The sequence below is a fragment of the Thunnus albacares genome, chromosome 20 (assembly GCF_914725855.1).
Source record: "Thunnus albacares chromosome 20, fThuAlb1.1, whole genome shotgun sequence".
In the NCBI taxonomy this organism is placed as follows: Eukaryota; Metazoa; Chordata; class Actinopteri; order Scombriformes; family Scombridae; genus Thunnus; species Thunnus albacares.
In genome coordinates, this window is record NC_058125.1 from 20,573,410 (window position 1) to 20,590,163 (window position 16,754).

At 41.4% G+C, this 16,754-nt stretch overlaps 1 protein-coding gene across 1 annotated transcript in view; it reads left to right on the forward strand.

Annotated features, from left to right (window-relative positions):
- The window catches only part of LOC122972008 (heparan sulfate glucosamine 3-O-sulfotransferase 3A1-like), a 33,140-nt gene extending 22,295 nt beyond the window's left edge, over positions 1 to 10,845 (forward strand). Inside the window, exon 2 of the mRNA XM_044338813.1 lies at positions 9,757 to 10,845. Within this exon, the coding sequence (XP_044194748.1) occupies positions 9,757 to 10,378 (622 nt within the window). The 3' untranslated portion in view covers positions 10,379 to 10,845. The remainder of the gene's footprint in view (positions 1 to 9,756) is intronic.
- Positions 10,846 to 16,754: the final 5,909 nt, after the last annotated feature.

Below are 16,754 nucleotides of genomic sequence, written 5' to 3' on the forward strand. Positions count from 1 at the left end.
AATAGCAGTGAGCTGTTGCCAAAGCCGATCCCACTGAAGTGTCATCTCCACATGCTCTGTCTCAAACTGCATGTAACTCCGAACAAGTGGGTCAGAGAAATATGAAAAAGTAATGTGAGCGCTGTGTCTGAGAATCTACTCTGAGTAGACGCATACACTCCATGTGATGACATTAGATATACAGAACTCTTCTTCTTTGGGTCATATTTTGGTGGTTAAGTTGCCTCATAATTTGGTTTAATGGAGCATGAATCACAAAATGCAAAATATAGCCTTGTCTTTGTTGGCTGCTTTCAGTTTGTTTTGGGTTTTTTTAGACTCTCTGGGGAATAATCAGACTCAGTTCTGCATCTCAGCTAATTCAGACACAGGCTACCACATTTTACAACCAGCATTGAAATGCATCTCAAATTACATTGTAATCACACCTATCCACATGAAAACCCAGGTGTAAATGCACTAAAGGAGCATTATGGACAGATTGAAATTCACTCTCTCAAACCACCCAGGGAGCACTGTAAATAGAAATACACACATACGTGTTCTGATACCACTCTCAAAATTACTGCATCTCCAACAATGTTAAAGGGGACATATCATGATTTTTGTCATTTTCTGGTGACAACATTTTCTGTTATTTCTATACTCCTCGAACTGATGACAGACTGTTGGTGCATGTCCACAAACCGTTGTCAGTTTCCCGCAGGCTTTGTTGCTCAGTGTTGCTATGTGTTGTCGCTGTTTTCCACTCGCATATTTGGGATTGGATTCAGGTTCAAACATGTACACGTGTCTCCATTTTGAGTATAGAATGAAAAAAAAGGAGTGAAATCCTACTACTATTGTTTGTTTAGGTAGCCTCTGCTGTGACGGAGGGGCAGCTTTCCTGAAGATGGCCAATCAGAACAGAGTGGGTTCACTGGGAGGCGGGCCTTAAAGAGACAGGAGCTAAAACGTCCTGTTTCACACAGAGGCTGATCTGAAGGGCTGCATAAATGGCCAGTATATGATAAATAAGGATTTTTTTTTAACTGTAAATCATGCAAAGATATTCCAGTAGAGCCCCCAAATATAAATATAAACCTAGAAATGTGCATAATATGTCTCCTTTAAAGACCAGTTGTGCACAAGTTTGTCTTGATCTGCAGCAAAGCTGATAGAGAGTAAACCTCAGGCTATGGGAGAAAAAGAGAAAACTCCTTTAAGATTCAGAACCAGAGAAAAAAAGAATCTGAATGAAGGGAATTAAATTGTTTGTATTGTTTGGCACAACTTTTGTTTTTTAGCTCATATTGCTGTGGGGGTGGCAGTGTCAGCTGGTCAGTACATATCATATAAAATGGGAGTTGTATTTGAGATATTTATGTCCGTCTCTATTTCTTCTTTCTATTTTTGCTCTTTCACTTCCTCTCTTTCTCTCTCTCTCTTACTCTTTTTTCCCGTCCTTCCATCACTATCACCTATCTTCCTCACTCCAACACCTCACCCCTCTCTCCTCTCTGCTGATACGCAGTCCAGAGCCGCTAGTCGATGTCTAAAAGGCTTCAGTCGGCTCCGACGTGTCCCGCAGCCTCTTTACCTCCTCACTCACTCTTCCACCACAGTTAGAAAGGGTGAATAATTCACAAGCAAGTCGCCATAAAGATAAAGCTTATTTTTCCCCCTTACGCAATAAACCGGGGACTTACACTCAGCGCCGAGGAAAAAAAAAAAAAAAAAAAAAAAAAAGAAGGATTCTGTTAAAAACACTGTTGATAAATTTATAAGAACATACTGCAAAGCTAACTCTATAAATTTTTTACTAAATCGCATAGCGGTTGTTGTATGGAAAGGAAAAAGGAGAGGAAAACTCAGTGCTCGGTGGTATGGCGAGTGTCCAGCAGGGAGATTTATTTGTACAAGCTTTTATGAAAAAAAAAAAAAAAAAAATGTTTTACTACAGTGTATGATACAATATTATTCTTGTACTCCATTTATAATCAATTTCACCCAGTAACAAATTTCATAAGTCTTGATTATTTTTTCTTTCCAGACATTATTTATGAGGTCGCTAATATTTCAGCATATATGAAGAAATAGAAATTTTTCCAAGTGTAGCCACATATATCAACCGAGATGAATTACAATGGCGAGATGCCAGCGCTGTTTTTTTTTTTCAAATTTGGTGTTTGAGACTAGAAGTTTGTGTTCCAACGTTTCCAGCAGCCAGTGGTGCATGCAGCTGAATCAGAGATGCAACTTTGTGAGGCTTAGTATTATTTCCCATGTTGCTTTTCTCCAGTTTTCTCTGGTGTTATTGATTAACTTTCCCTCATTGTGTGTCCCCCCCCCTATTTAGGCCAAAAGGAGGACAGCAGGTTTTATCCTTCACACAGTTTCCCACTTGTCTGTGTCTTTTCATATCTCTGGGAAGTTTTTAACAAAGTTGTTTGATTAATGACTCAGAGGTTTTCAAAGGTTTTGATCTCAAACTATTCTGGATTGTCTTGATTTCCTGCTCTTCTGTCGGCCAGATCGTCCTCCCATGCCTCTTACCAGCAACCAGAGGCTTTTGAGACCCATTCACATCATTCTCCTCTAATTTGAAATAATCATCAATCTGAGAATGAATTTCCTGTTATTTTAAAGCAGACGTTTTCAAAGTTTTTCATCCACAGCGACATTGTTATCTTATGTGTCCCCAGAGTTGCGCAGGGTTTCTTTCCTTTCCTACTTATTCTTTATCAAAACCTTGTCATCTCCCAAAGGAAAACTGTAGACCCTGTCCTCCCATTTTGTTTTTCCGAGGAACAAACGACTCTCTTATCTAGTAATTGTGTGTCTCTCAAAATTGCTTCCTACCCCCTACAGTTCCCATGTACCATTCTGGTTTCATTCTTTATTTCCAAGAGCCCACCCTGGATAATTTCTACTTAATTCAAAGTGAAAATTGCTTGAGAATTTTCTTTTTCTTCATTAACAGAATAACTAAGTTCTGTATTCTTAAAGAAGAAGAATATTTTGACTTTTTATTGTATTATACTGGACCAATTAGCCATAAACAAAGGCATACACAACATAAGTAGTTTTAGGTGAAGTCAGAATTAGGTCATACCTGCCAACAAGGTGCAACAAAACCGAGTAAAAAGGCAATAAGTACTTTATCAAACCACCTGTTCAACAAGCATAAACATGTAGAAGAGCGATATTTTCAACTGCTACAACCACAGCGTGCTGGTTAAACTAATAACACGAAAGCTGTCTGTATGTAGCCTCACTCTTTATCTGCCACGTATCATAAAATCTGGCAAATTCTTGTAAACGTAGCTGTTGGCTGAGACAAACCAGTCCCTCCTCTCTACCAGAGGTACCTGCAGGCAGTGAATCACATCCGCAGCAGAGGGAGGAGGACAGGAGGACAGGAGGACAAGAGGAAAAACTGCCTGCACACAGAGCAGCTGTGCACACGCCCCTTGAATCGGGTTGTGGTGACAGTGACAGTGTGCAGATTGCGTTTCATAGACGGTCTGGCAAATCGGGTAACGTCAGACAAACATACAGAACTTATGGATCCGTGTGTATGATGACTATTCATAATAAAAGCTGAGCGCCATGCAAATTATGGAGGTTTCCTAGGAGAAACAACCAAACAGGAGCACAGCGGGGAAAGGGTTAAAAATAGGGAGACTCAGGTGAAAATGTTGGTTGGTATGCATATTTTATCACTATAATGAAAAATATTGAAAAGTAGAGTTCAGTTTGAAGTTTGTCTTGAAAGCAGGGATCTGCACTCATGTTCCAAGGGGACAGTCAAGCTTTTATTACAATCAATGGCAACAATATTTCAGTGATCGACACACACTCAGCCAGGGAGGAGGGTTTAATCAAGTCAAAATCACCAGCCCTTGGTTGGAATAAAATCCTACACATTGTTTGCCCTTGATTTGATTTGATTATTCAATGTCCAAACAGCAGAACACACTAGATGCTCTGTGCTGTGTGATTTCGACTTGCAGTAATCCCGAGTAGCCATGTTGGAGGAGTACTTAACTATCCAGGAGGGGCGAGGATTTAGAGCTGTAAAGTGCAGGTATGCAGGCAAAGGTGACACAGTGCACAAGGATTATAAATCCAGTGGAGGGGGAGAAAAAAAAGGTCAGATGGGTTGAACCTGAAGGTCTGAGGCTGTCGGGGTAACAGAACAAACGATCGGGACTGTCTGCTGCCGGGGAGCTCACACCTGTAATCCCTTGAATTATAAATACCCGTATCCCTCACCGCCCAGCCTCGGCCACATTTCGCCACTCGCTGCCCTCCCCACTCTCTAAGAATTAATACAAGGGGAGGTGAATTAGAGTTTATAGCAAACATGCCATTTTGTCATTCATTACGTTTCCATGGGAGTAATTTGCAGAGGTTGTTACACGCCAACGTCCCACATCATATCTTTCCCTCGCATGCCATATTGTGTGGCAGCACTGCTGGTGATTGCAGCCTGCAGGGCAGGTAAAGAGTTGTGTTGTTGCACAAGGTTGACAGAGCAGTAAAGCTTTGAGCTCAGAGGAGTGGGCTTTCCCCTCATCGCACAGCAGCCATTACTCTAAATCACCCTCCCCTCCTTTCTCTCTGACCTCCGCTAGCATCCACTGACCTGGAAAATATCTGGTGAGTCCAAGCCACCAGGAGCGGCACTGGCCCTTGCTTCGCCCGCAAACAGCAGAAATATTGAGCCAATTACAAGATTATTATCTGGTGGTAGTGGCAGGGGAACACTGTGGGAGTGTATTTATGCCTGCCAGGGCTCCCTGCTGGAAGAGGAAAAATGAATCAAAGGCTTGTGGGGGGAGAAGTGGACAGCATTCATGCCCACTTGCCTCTATGTCTTTACAACTCCCGTCAATTGACAGACATTGGCCCCGATCCAAGCCCCCCTTTTTCTGAAAGGTCCAGGATAACACCAGGAAACGGCCCATTCGGAGCTGATCGCTTGTTAGTTTTTTTTACTCCTCCCTAATTCATATGTCATGCTGTCATATTGTGCGTGTACCCGATTTGCAGTAAATAAGACCTTATGGTGCATTTAGACATGAACTTTTTTTTGGCGTTGGTATAAGAGGCAGACATGAGTCACAGCCCGTATATGAGAGCAGAGTTGAGTTTGGTTCGTGAGTGAAATGAGTTCAATGGGGAAAACGAAAGCAGTGCATCAGGACCCTTATTCCAAAGTGCTTGCTTTATAGACGAGCCTACAAAGAATGCATTGAGTGATGTATTGCACGTTACTGTGTACATTGGATTTGGTCTCTAAAAAGGGAATAGAGCTGTTTGAATGAGTCCTGGCATCCTTTTCTAGCTAGTTAATTCCATATGAGAGGAATGACGTACAGTAACAACATGTGCTATGTTCTGTCATGTACACAAGCTGTTTGTTTGTTATTTTCTAAACATATTAGTCATCTTAAATAGTGTTTCTTGTTTCTCTCCAGAGCTGAAACGCATGCCAATAGAAGGGAATTTGATTTAGGAGAGAGGCTCTGGTTCATGTGCCGTGTTTCTTATTTCGGTTTGGGTCTGCGTCTCGTTTCATGAGTAGATCCTGCTGCCTGTGTTTCATGCATCAATGTACTTAGGGAGTCATATTTTAGCAGCACAATGAAGACATCAAAGCAGAATCTGGAACTGCAGTAAATCTCAAGCACTTGGACGGTTTGTCATCTGTTACATCACCTACTCTGCCAATAAAGTTTCATTAGAAAGTGCTGCATGCTTCTGCTGTAGGATGGAAAGAAATACTCCAGTGTCGTTCACTTACTGTAAAACCGAGTGCCTTTGCCCAACTAAAACTTTTTTTTATTGCTTGTCTAACATTGGTGTGCATTTGTGCTGAAACAGTTGGTTGACTGATTAATTAATCAACAGTAAATTAATTTACAACTGGTTTGATAATCAATTAATTGGTATAATCGTGCTAAAATGCCAAACGTGAACTGGTTCCAGGTTCTAAAATTTGAGGATTTGCTTTAGAGGTCTTCAGGGGTCCAAAATTGTGCATCTGATCCAAAATTGAACCATGCAAATCCCACCTGGACCTGACATGTATGAATTAATTTACATAAAAAAAGAGACTAAACCCAAATGAGACATGAGAATAATTAAACCCAATCCAAAATACGGTCGATCCAAACACAACAAATAAAGAAACAAGAAACAACCTTTTGACACTCAGGCCAGAGACCCAAGGAAATAGAACAGGACCCAATTAGACCTGACATGACTCAGGTCATGGTTCGAGTCTCTATTACCGAGAATTAATTTGCTTATCTCTGGTTAATTTCATTGTAAATTGAATGTGCATGCAAATTTTAGCATGCTAACATGGTAAAGATGGTGAAAATGGAAAACATTATACCTGCTTAACATCCTCCTAAACCTAACCCTAACCCTAAAGTTACTTTTTCCTTAAAGTTATGCAACCTTCCTCGTCATAGCAATAGTAAACACCACAACAGTCAAAGTTACAGTTTTTAAAAAACCTGTAACCCTGGTATGATTGCTGTCTTCAAGGGATGGAAATGAACCAGAGTCCAATTCAACTGGACAAAACAACACAAGTTTGAAAAAGCCGTTCGTTTTTTACATTTTCTAGATTAAACAATTCATCAACTAATCATAAAAATATCATGATAAAAAAAAAACACAATTTGCAGCTCTAGTGAATTTCATTTGTCTAAGAAACTGAACAAGAATGTATCTGTTTCATACGACTGCACTTCGCAGATGAACCTGAAACCATTCTCCCAATAACTCCTATAAAATTTACATCAACCTGAATACATGAGTGCTTTATGACTTTATACTTGGACTTCCAAACATGGCTGGCTTCATGTTGCACACCAATACCACATACCTCGCTGACCCTGAAAATCCCCCAAGAGTGCCCTCGCACCGCCACACCACCGCTGTGAGTGCATCGACCACAGAACAAGCTCGACGCACGCCATCAAATATGGATGCTTCCTTTAGTACAGGCTCATTTCTTTTTCATAACACAATAATGCTCTCTTTTGCGTCATACAGTCGTGGTAAGGGCTGTTTCCGAAAGCACGGTGGTGTTTCCCAAATCAGCATGTTGCCATTATAGGCAGGAAGACGCTCAGGAAGGCTACCTGCATGCCAGCGTCTGGAATCCTCCATTTATCAATAATCAGTCTCCAACGTTCTTTATTATTGACTTGTCAGCTTAGTAGCCATCGGATTCCCTGATGGCATTGGTGTGACCTGTGTTTGTTTTAAAGCACCATTATACAGTCTCACTTTGCCTCTTCAGGCGATGGAGCAGAGCTAATGTGAGAGGAAAGGAGCCTTGTCCTTGTACCTCTTTAAACAGCTGTATGAGAGCTTGCAGATACCGAGAGGACTCAGGGGGTCAGGTGATGGTCAATGTTGCCAGCGGATGTCAAGACGTCTGCGCACCCGTGTTGCAGCCCGTGCTCTTATCGACCACTTCCTTCGCGTCCCCTCTTGTGCTGACCTCGTGATCTGTTCCTTCACTGAGTAGATCCACTCAGCCTCAAAGGCTGGATGTGTTTAGACATTGGCCTGAAGGTATTGACTTATAGCTTTTGGATCTATTTCACTTCATACGCTGAGCTCAACCGGCAGCTGTTTCAAAGCATGGCATGAAAAAACACAGAAGACACATTCATGCTGTCTTCTCAATAATCATGACTCTGTTGCAGTTTGGAGTCTGACATGGTTTATTTTGGAGTAATCACGGACTGAATTATTTTCCATATTCCTCCTACAAAGTCTCATCCAAATGTTTTGATTTTCATTATCCATCTCTTTGTAAGAGTAAAAACATAACATTATGGAGTGTCGACTGAGGAGAGAAGACTGTCCTCTCCTCTCAAGAAAAACAACTTATGAGTCTTGAATTATGAGTCTTGTCCGTCTGGAGCAAAGGCGGAAAGAGTGTAACATTGTTTTAGAGGCACAAAGAGGGAGTAGGACCCTAACCATAGCGGTGCCAGATGAGAAAATGGTTTTATTGTCGTAACAGTGATTTGTAAGGAACAGACAAATATATCGTCTTGACGATGGAGACGTCAAATTAGAAAACGCATGCATGTGTCTTTCTGGGGGGGCAGTTGGAATACTTCGCTGTTTCATTTGGAGGACCTGTTTGAGGAAAAACCGTCAGTGAAACCAACCATCGCATTCATCACGACAGCTGGTGTTTTTCAGAAACACGTTCCGTTTGTGTAAAGCTCGTCCTCAGCAAAGATTCCAGTGTCCTCTGCCTCATTTCGTTCTGTCTATGTGAAACGGACCGTGATTGTTTACCAGCCTTATTGCAAGGCAGAAAAAACAGCGCCCATGCACACCACATCGCCGGTTGGAAGGAGCCCACGTTCGCCAGTGGACGCCACTGCATGGTCCCATAAACAACAGATTGAAGTGTCGAGACTTCTTCGGTCTTTAGAAATTGCGTTTAGCGTCTCAGTAGTTCTGTCACGGGCGGCAAACTTCATCTACCCTGGGAGCGGGCCCGGCCACTTTGTCAGCGCCAGTCCTCACTTTAAGCAGCACCAGCCAAGCAGATGAATAATTGACACTTGCATTCTGTACTTTGGTGAATTTTAAAGCTGTATTCTGCAGCGGCTCTAAATGGCAGAGGGAGGGCACGTTAATCATTCATGGGCTGCTTTTACCCACTTTGCTTAAGGTCAGTGTCCTTAAGGCGGCTGGGCAGAAGGAAAGTGGAGAAAGAGGAGTGGGAGTGGAGGTGTGGCAAGGCCAAATGGATTAGCTTGTTTTGTGAGTTTTGTAGTGAGAAATGAGTCAAGCAGACATGAGCATCTTGCCAAATAAATGTTATAACCTCAGGATTTGCCTAATGGAATTTTTTTTTTTTTTTATCTAAATACTTGAGGTTTGATTTATGAGTATACTTTCATCCCTAGCGTTTAATTTCAGAGAGGTGAGCACATTTTGATTCAGTCTATGATTACAGTTTCACAGTGTGTTCACATTGCCCAAGTGGAACTGTTAAACCCACAAAGCGATACCCAAAATTATGTTTCAAATAAATACAATGTTCTGTGAGGAGAAAAACACTCATTTTTCACTGTCCGACGGAGGGGAAACTGCAGCATTGAAATAGTTTTCTGATGTTTGTCCATCATTGGTTGGAAAAGGTGAAAGACAGGAAGGTGATTAATTATGCTGAGAGGGCCTTTCGGCTCAAATATCAATATTTTATAAACAGCATTACATAGTATGGGTATAAAGATTGACATTCTTCTTTTCTTGCCATATGATAGTGAAGAATATCCCCTTTCAAATGGACCCATGGGAGTGCCGCTCTTGATTTCATATGCCTTCAGGCTACATTAAGGAATACTTGAGGTAGCATCAGCATGCTATCACCACAAGAATGTCTTTATACCCAGAGACGTGCCCGAACGTTGTGCTGCGCCAAAACTGCAAATCAACATTTGGTCTTCGCCTCTTGGCAGCTAATTGAGCTTAGAGGAAAAAGACGTGATAAAGATCAAATAAACTTCTGCAAATAAACTGTTTCCAATGTTATTCTTGATTGATTGGATTCAGAATATTTGATGACACAGAGTTCGTCCAATTGTAATGTTTATTGTAATAAGAGCAGTCGAACAACTGCGGTAGTTCACGCGTGTGTCTCAGTCAAAGGTGCAGGTCAAACAAATTTCTCACTTCCTTTTTTCTCCCCTTCTCTTTTTCCTTTTCTCCTCTCAGGGAATTAATGCCCAAGACCCTAGAGGGCCAGATCACCATGGAGAAAACCCCCAGCTACTTTGTGACCAGAGAGGCTCCAGCCCGGATCTCCGCCATGTCCCGGGACACCAAGCTGATCGTCGTCGTGAGGGACCCCGTCACCAGGGCTATCTCGGACTACACACAGACGCTGTCTAAGAAGCCTGACATTCCCTCTTTCGAAAGCCTCACCTTCAAAAACAGGACTACGGGGCTCATCGACACCTCGTGGAGCGCCATCCAGATCGGCATCTACGCCAAGCACCTGGACAACTGGCTGCAGTACTTCCCCATGGGCCAGATCCTGTTTGTCAGCGGCGAGCGGCTGATCAGCGACCCGGCCGGAGAGCTGGGTCGCGTGCAGGACTTCCTGGGGCTCAAGAGGATCATCACAGACAAACACTTTTACTTCAACCAGACCAAGGGTTTCCCGTGCCTCAAGAAGGCAGAGGGCAGCAGCAAGCCCCACTGCCTGGGCAAAACCAAAGGGCGGACCCATCCAAACATTAACCCTGAGGTGGTGCAGAGGCTACGGGACTTCTACAGGCCCTTCAACATGAAGTTCTACCAGATGACGGGACGTTTTTTTGGCTGGGATGACTGAATGTTTGTTTTCTCGGTGACACAGAGGAACGGCAGAAGAATGACGGAGTATTGGGGCCACTCTAGGGGGAGAAAAGAGAGATTTTGAGGATACAGTCGTAATATTTGAAGAAAAGCGTTAGATTGTGAGAATAAAGTCATAATTAAAAGGAAAATGTCAGAATATGTAACGAATGGAGGTGAAAATTTTACGAGAAATAAGTTATATAAGTTAAGATATATTAAAATATTAAAAATATTGGTTGCTGTACACTACAGTCAAAACATGTTTATGTGAGCAAAAATGATATTTAATTGAACTGTAATGCTGAAACATACATCTAATCTAATCTACCCAATCTAATTATAACATTTTGGTTGTTAGATCTTGAAATATTACTTTTTTTTATATAAAAGTGATATTCATAATTCATAATATGATGGTGCTCCAATGGTGCTTTATTTTGGAAGATTTTTTTGTAATTTAGTTTTTATCATATTGTAGTTTATCTCAAAATATTGCCATTATATTGTCAAAATGTGAGAATAATGTCATAACTTTACATGAAAAAAGTTTTTTTTTTTGAGAACAACCAAAATGTTACAATACAAGTATTGGGTTATTCTCAAATATTATACATTTCTGCCCCAATATCTGAAGTTTGTTTGTTTTTTTATAATACTGCAATTCTAATTTTGAAATATTACTACTTTTTCCTCAAAATAATACAACTCATAAAATCTTAATTTTCCTAATATTATGACTTTTTCACAATATTCTGATTTTAATCTCACAGTCTGACATTTTTCCTCCAACACTAAAGCTAAAAGAAACACAGCCTCAGCACTAACCCTAAGCAATATGTGGCTGTAACAGGAGAGAAAAAAAAGGCCCAATCTCCCCTCAGTGGCTCCCCTGATATGCAATATTTCACTGTTACATTTTTCAGAGCTGCCTCTAATCCACAATCATGGAGATGTTTTCCTCTAAAAAAAAAAGACGATAAAGTTGTTGAAGGATTTGCATCATATCTTCGTGCACTACAAGAAACTGTTTGTTTTTTTTGTTTGTTTTTTTCTGTTTGGAAGTGTTTAGCTGTGACACAGAAAAATATTGTATGCAGTGCTTTTTTAAGAAGTTGGGTGAAATCACATTGTGTCCAGGGGCTTTTGATAAAAGCCCTTACTGAGCGATTTAATGCCATATTTTAAACATACATAGCTGCTTTCAAATTTTAACATTTTTCTAGCAAAAAAGAATATGAAAAGATAAAAATATATGTATTTTTGAAATGTATTTATTCAAGAAGTACACAAGCAGTATGTATGTATTTTGAATAACTCCTCAGTGATTATTTGCTTTCTTATTATCATGCTCCCCATGTCTCTAGAGTTTTCTTTGTCATATACTGTACACTAAAAACTTGTTATCCTCATTTTAATTTAAGGTCATTCATTCTAATACGTAACACTAGTCTCCACTTAGTTTTCAATTCCAGCGCTGTTTTTTTCCAATGGTTGCCCCCCCCCCCTCACTTTCAGCTAATGAATTTACAAGCAAAGATAAAGTAGCACTCTGTTGTCCAAGTAACAGCGACTCCAGTGGCAGGCCTTCCCAAACTGTGACTCAAATTTCCTCAACATGCCTCCTTGTGAATTGAATACACTTGATGTCACTGGCCTTCCTTTTGCCTCGAGGCGATGTGTGTGTGGATGTCTTTATAAACCCCAGGGAGCATGAGAACAATGGCCGAGTTGTGTTCCTAATTTATGTCTACTTGTATTGTGAGCCACTTTCTGAAAGCAGATGTGCCTCAAAAGACACAAAATCATCTGTGTTTTTTTGGTGTGAGCATCAGAAAAGAACCTAATCTAGATTGTTTTTTTTGAGGGGTGGGGGGGGCAGGGTGGGAGATAATGTTACCAATCTAACTGTGCTGTTCAGACTGTTGTTAACTTGAAGTTGTGGGAATTTTTAAGGCACTCCTTGAATAAATGATGTTATATGTTAATACTGTATTTACATTGGCCTTTATATATTTTAATTTTCATCCAGAAAAATGAACGCGTAACGGGATACCGTATCCACAACGTTAAGTAGAGAACATTAAAGTCATTGCAGTGCTGCTCACGCATCTATCTAACAAGCTCAGAACACCTCCTTTGCTCCTTTCCTATCTCCACTGTTACACCTTCACATATTGTCTCTGCTTATCTCAGTCCAGCCTCCTGGGCAGAGTGTCAAAGGAGGCGCTGAGGATTGTAAAAGGTGCTCGCAATCTGAAAGCTTTATTTTGGGTCTTCCTGGCAGCTCCTTGGCAACTTGGAGACTCAGAGGTACAAGCTTTTTGGGGAACAAGGAAGTTGTGTATTAGCACTGCTGGGTCTCTTGACTTTGTAATGCAGTTAGTCCTAGCTAATGGTTAACTTAACACATCAGTATACAACAATACTGAAATAACAGATCATAACTGACAGAGCCAGGCTAGCTGTTTCCCTCTGCTTCTAGACTTTATGCTAAGCTAAGCTAACTCACTTCCTGGCTCTAGTTTCATATTTACTGCACAGACGTGTGAGTTTTAGTATCAGTCTTTTCATCTAAATCTCAAGCAAGAAAGCGAATAAGATCCCAAAATGTTGCAGTCTTCCTTTAAAGTAGACATATCATGCACATTTCCAGGTCTATATTTATATTCTGGGGCTCTGCTGGAATATCTTTGCATGATTTACACTTCAAAATACTTGTTATTTATCTTACACCGGCCCTTTATGCAGCCCCTCAGCTCAGCCTCTCTCTCAAACAGACTGTTTCAGCTCCTGTCTCCTTAAGGCCTCCCTCCCAATGAGCCCGCTCTGTTCTGATTGGTTAGCTCTTGGTTAGCTGCCTCTCCACAGACTTCCACCGGTTCCAGAGGCTACGTTAACAAACAGTAGTAGGTTTTCACTTCTCTTTATTGTTGTTTACGCAGAAGAGAAACTTTTCAAATACATCCGTATATTTTTGAACCTGAATCTTACGTGAAATATGCGAGTGGACAGTATGAAAAACTGTGCAACAAAGGCTAGTGAGTAAAATGTTAAGCTCAAAACAGCACGGTACAGAATAACTGCAGTCTTGATGTAATAGTGTGTATACAGTATATCAATATCTCTTTATGTCCGCTCCTCTTTTCTACCTCATCTCCATCTTTTCTTTTACTTCCCTCCACACCTGTATGTTTTTCTTTGCTAAAGGAATCTCTTGGCCTTTTCCTCCTGCCATCTGCTGACTGATTTGGATAATTAGACTGACAGGCACTTAGCAGATGAACCATGATTACAGGAGGAAACCTGGTTGAACGTCCTACAAATTTCTGAAGCTCATTCATGCCGATCGTCAGCGCGCTGAAACAATGTTGTGACTTTAACAACCTGTGGGGAGAGGTGGGGTGGAGGAGGAAGAGGGGGAAGAGAGGAAAAGGGAGGCTGATGTCCATTTGTTGACTTGTTCAATTTGCTTGTTATTCCTTCCTGAGTGGGTCAGCGGGGCCTCTTCAGCGACGGTTCCTCACAGTAATAAACAGAGACAGTTTTCATCCTCCCGCTCAATCCTCTGAAGAGCAGCTAAGTATGAAAGAGAAAATGGAACGGCAACATCTGCTCCAAGGCGACGTACAGACCACCCCTGTCAGAGAACATTCGGCTCAATATCAACGGCACGGACCCGGGGAGAACTTGAAGTCTGTCTATTCAAAAACAGCTGACCACATGCGGTGGTTTTTTTGTGAGGGTGAGGCGAGCTGCTGCAGAAAGACAGGCATTTCTGGTAGCCTCTAGAATCTCTTTGATCCGCTTATTCTTTCTTCTTATATTTCCCCCCTTTTTGCTTCTTTTGCTAATTCCATCAATATGGCATCACTCTCTCTCTCTTTCTCTCGCAAACACACGTGCGTAGACGCAGAAGCACCTGTGTGTGGAGTCACCTGTGCACAATTAGCTCGCCTCCACCCGCCCTTTAACTCTAACTAAGCCGGCAAAACCTCCACTCATCCGCGCCCCGTCTCCACACACGCAAACGCTGAGCCTGTTTTTGCACACACAGACATTACAGAAGCGCAGCGAAAGATGGGTGGGCTGTACGATAACAACCGCCAGCGCTTTTAGAAAAACAAGGTTCTCGAGCGTGTGTGTGTGTGTGTGTGTGCGTGCTTGCATGTGAAGTGCCTTGAGCATCATATAGGCCATGTAAAATGATGAAGTGAAGGGATCAGAGAGATTGCTTTGAAGAAGAAGGCAGCAGCGAGAGCGTTTCACAATCATGCGCACACCCGGAATCTTGCATCTTTCCCTGCATGTGCAAGCAATCACACACACTTACAGTACATACATGCAGACATGACCTCACACTCTGTCACATACATACAATATCACTTGCACACACACACACATACACACACACACACACGCTGACCCACACAGTCGCCACCCACTTCTACCCCGCGGAGGGACATGGAGGGGATCAGACCCCTGTTTTCTCTGGATCCCAGAGGAGAAGCCCTTAATCCCTGGCCTAGTCTGAGCAAATATCTCTGGCAGGCACGCTCCACACACAGCCTTAATCAAAACAGCCGAGGGGGTGACTGAGTCGCACTTTCAATTTCAAGTTTGCTTTATCTATCATAGACTCTGTATCTTAAAGAGAGATCTTCAAACTTCAAAGCAGAACTTTGAGTCTTATCGGGTGCACTATGGCCAGATGTTACCAAGATACCCGTGTGTCATACTTGTAAACATATGTACATTTATATCAAACATACAGAATAGCACACATTAGCCATCAACAAATGTTTTTTGATTCATTAAACTGTTTCAAATGTGGAATTTTTCCTCATGCAACGAAAATCTGTCTTATTCATATTCTGAGAGTTTGTGTTTTATTTTATTTTTGACTGCATTGTAGATGTTCCTCATTGTGACAGAACAGAGGGATTGTGGGCAGCAAAAAGATGCACAGAAAGAAATGTTTAGCTATGCTTCAGCAAAATTGTTGGTTTTAAGTTTAAAGACATTCTCATGAAAATGGCCAATTGTTTTTTTCGTGATGAAAAGGCATTTCACCATTGGTTTGCATTCTAGTAATAAAACGCGGGACTGCTCTTTGAACTGTCACTTCTGTGCCCCGAGTACAGCAGACGACACACAAAATTAGCAATTAAGATTGTCTGGGAGCAGGACTCTTTCCAGACATGTGTGTTTTGACTTCGAAGTTTTCACGGCATCTCTCCTTAAAAGAACCTTCTTCAAAAGAGCTGCTGCTTTTCAAAGGGTGATAATTGATCTTGACACATGATTAAAGATGTGTTCATGTTAAGCTCAAATTTTCCTTCCCCTGGATGAAAAGCAGGGTGACAGAACTCTAAACAAAGACGGCCAGATCGTCTGAGGGCTAGAGCCCAGAACGTCCTCAGGGGAGGAGACGTTTGCCCTGTTGGTTGAAGGCTCTGTCAGCCCTGCCACTCAGCGCTGGAACCTTTTAGTCACACGATCAGAGAGAGTACATTCACTTGGATGCTAGTATCTTGGTCAAGTTTTCTGAGAATGTCATCCATGTGTTGGAGCATGTAAACATCACAGCCCATTTTCTGGTCTTCAGAAACCCAAATATGCTTGGTGGGTTGCTTCTAAATACACTGGGATACCATGGAACATAAACAGTAATGAAATGTTAGTAGGCAACTAGTATCAAGACTAGAAGCAGAGGGGAAACAGTTGCAGGTTTGTAGTCATAAACCTGTACAAAATATCATAGCAATCCATCCCATAGTTGTTGAGATATTTCTCTAAAAAACAAAAGTGGCGGACCCTAAAAATGCACCTACCAACACCTCTAAAACTAATTTACATGATGTATCTTGTTATAAACAATTTTAAAAAAAAAATACACGAAAAGGACAATTTGTGGTTTTACAGGGAGCTAGTTGCATGCTGTAACTATTTCTTAACGATGAACAGCCAGGTTGCCGGGGCAACCAGTGAGGACACTGCACAGAAGTATTCGGTTAGATGGATAAACGATTGTTTTTTGAGAAATAGCTACAGCACATAACTCCCCCTTGAAACCACTAATTGTCATTTTAGTGGCAATTTGGGGTTTTAGGGGGAATAGGCATGTAATAGTGCATTTCCCAAAATGTCTTTTCTCTTTTGGACTGTTGGCCCTGACAAAATAAGCATTTTGAAGATATTACCTTGGTTTTCACATTTTATAGACCAGACCAGTGAAATGATTCATGGAAAAAAATAACTGACAGATCAATCGATAAAGAAAAAACTCTAGTTATACATTACCACCTTATCCAGGTTTCTGTCAATAATAAACAATAAATTATGATAAATGATGTGATGGTGATTTAAACGCA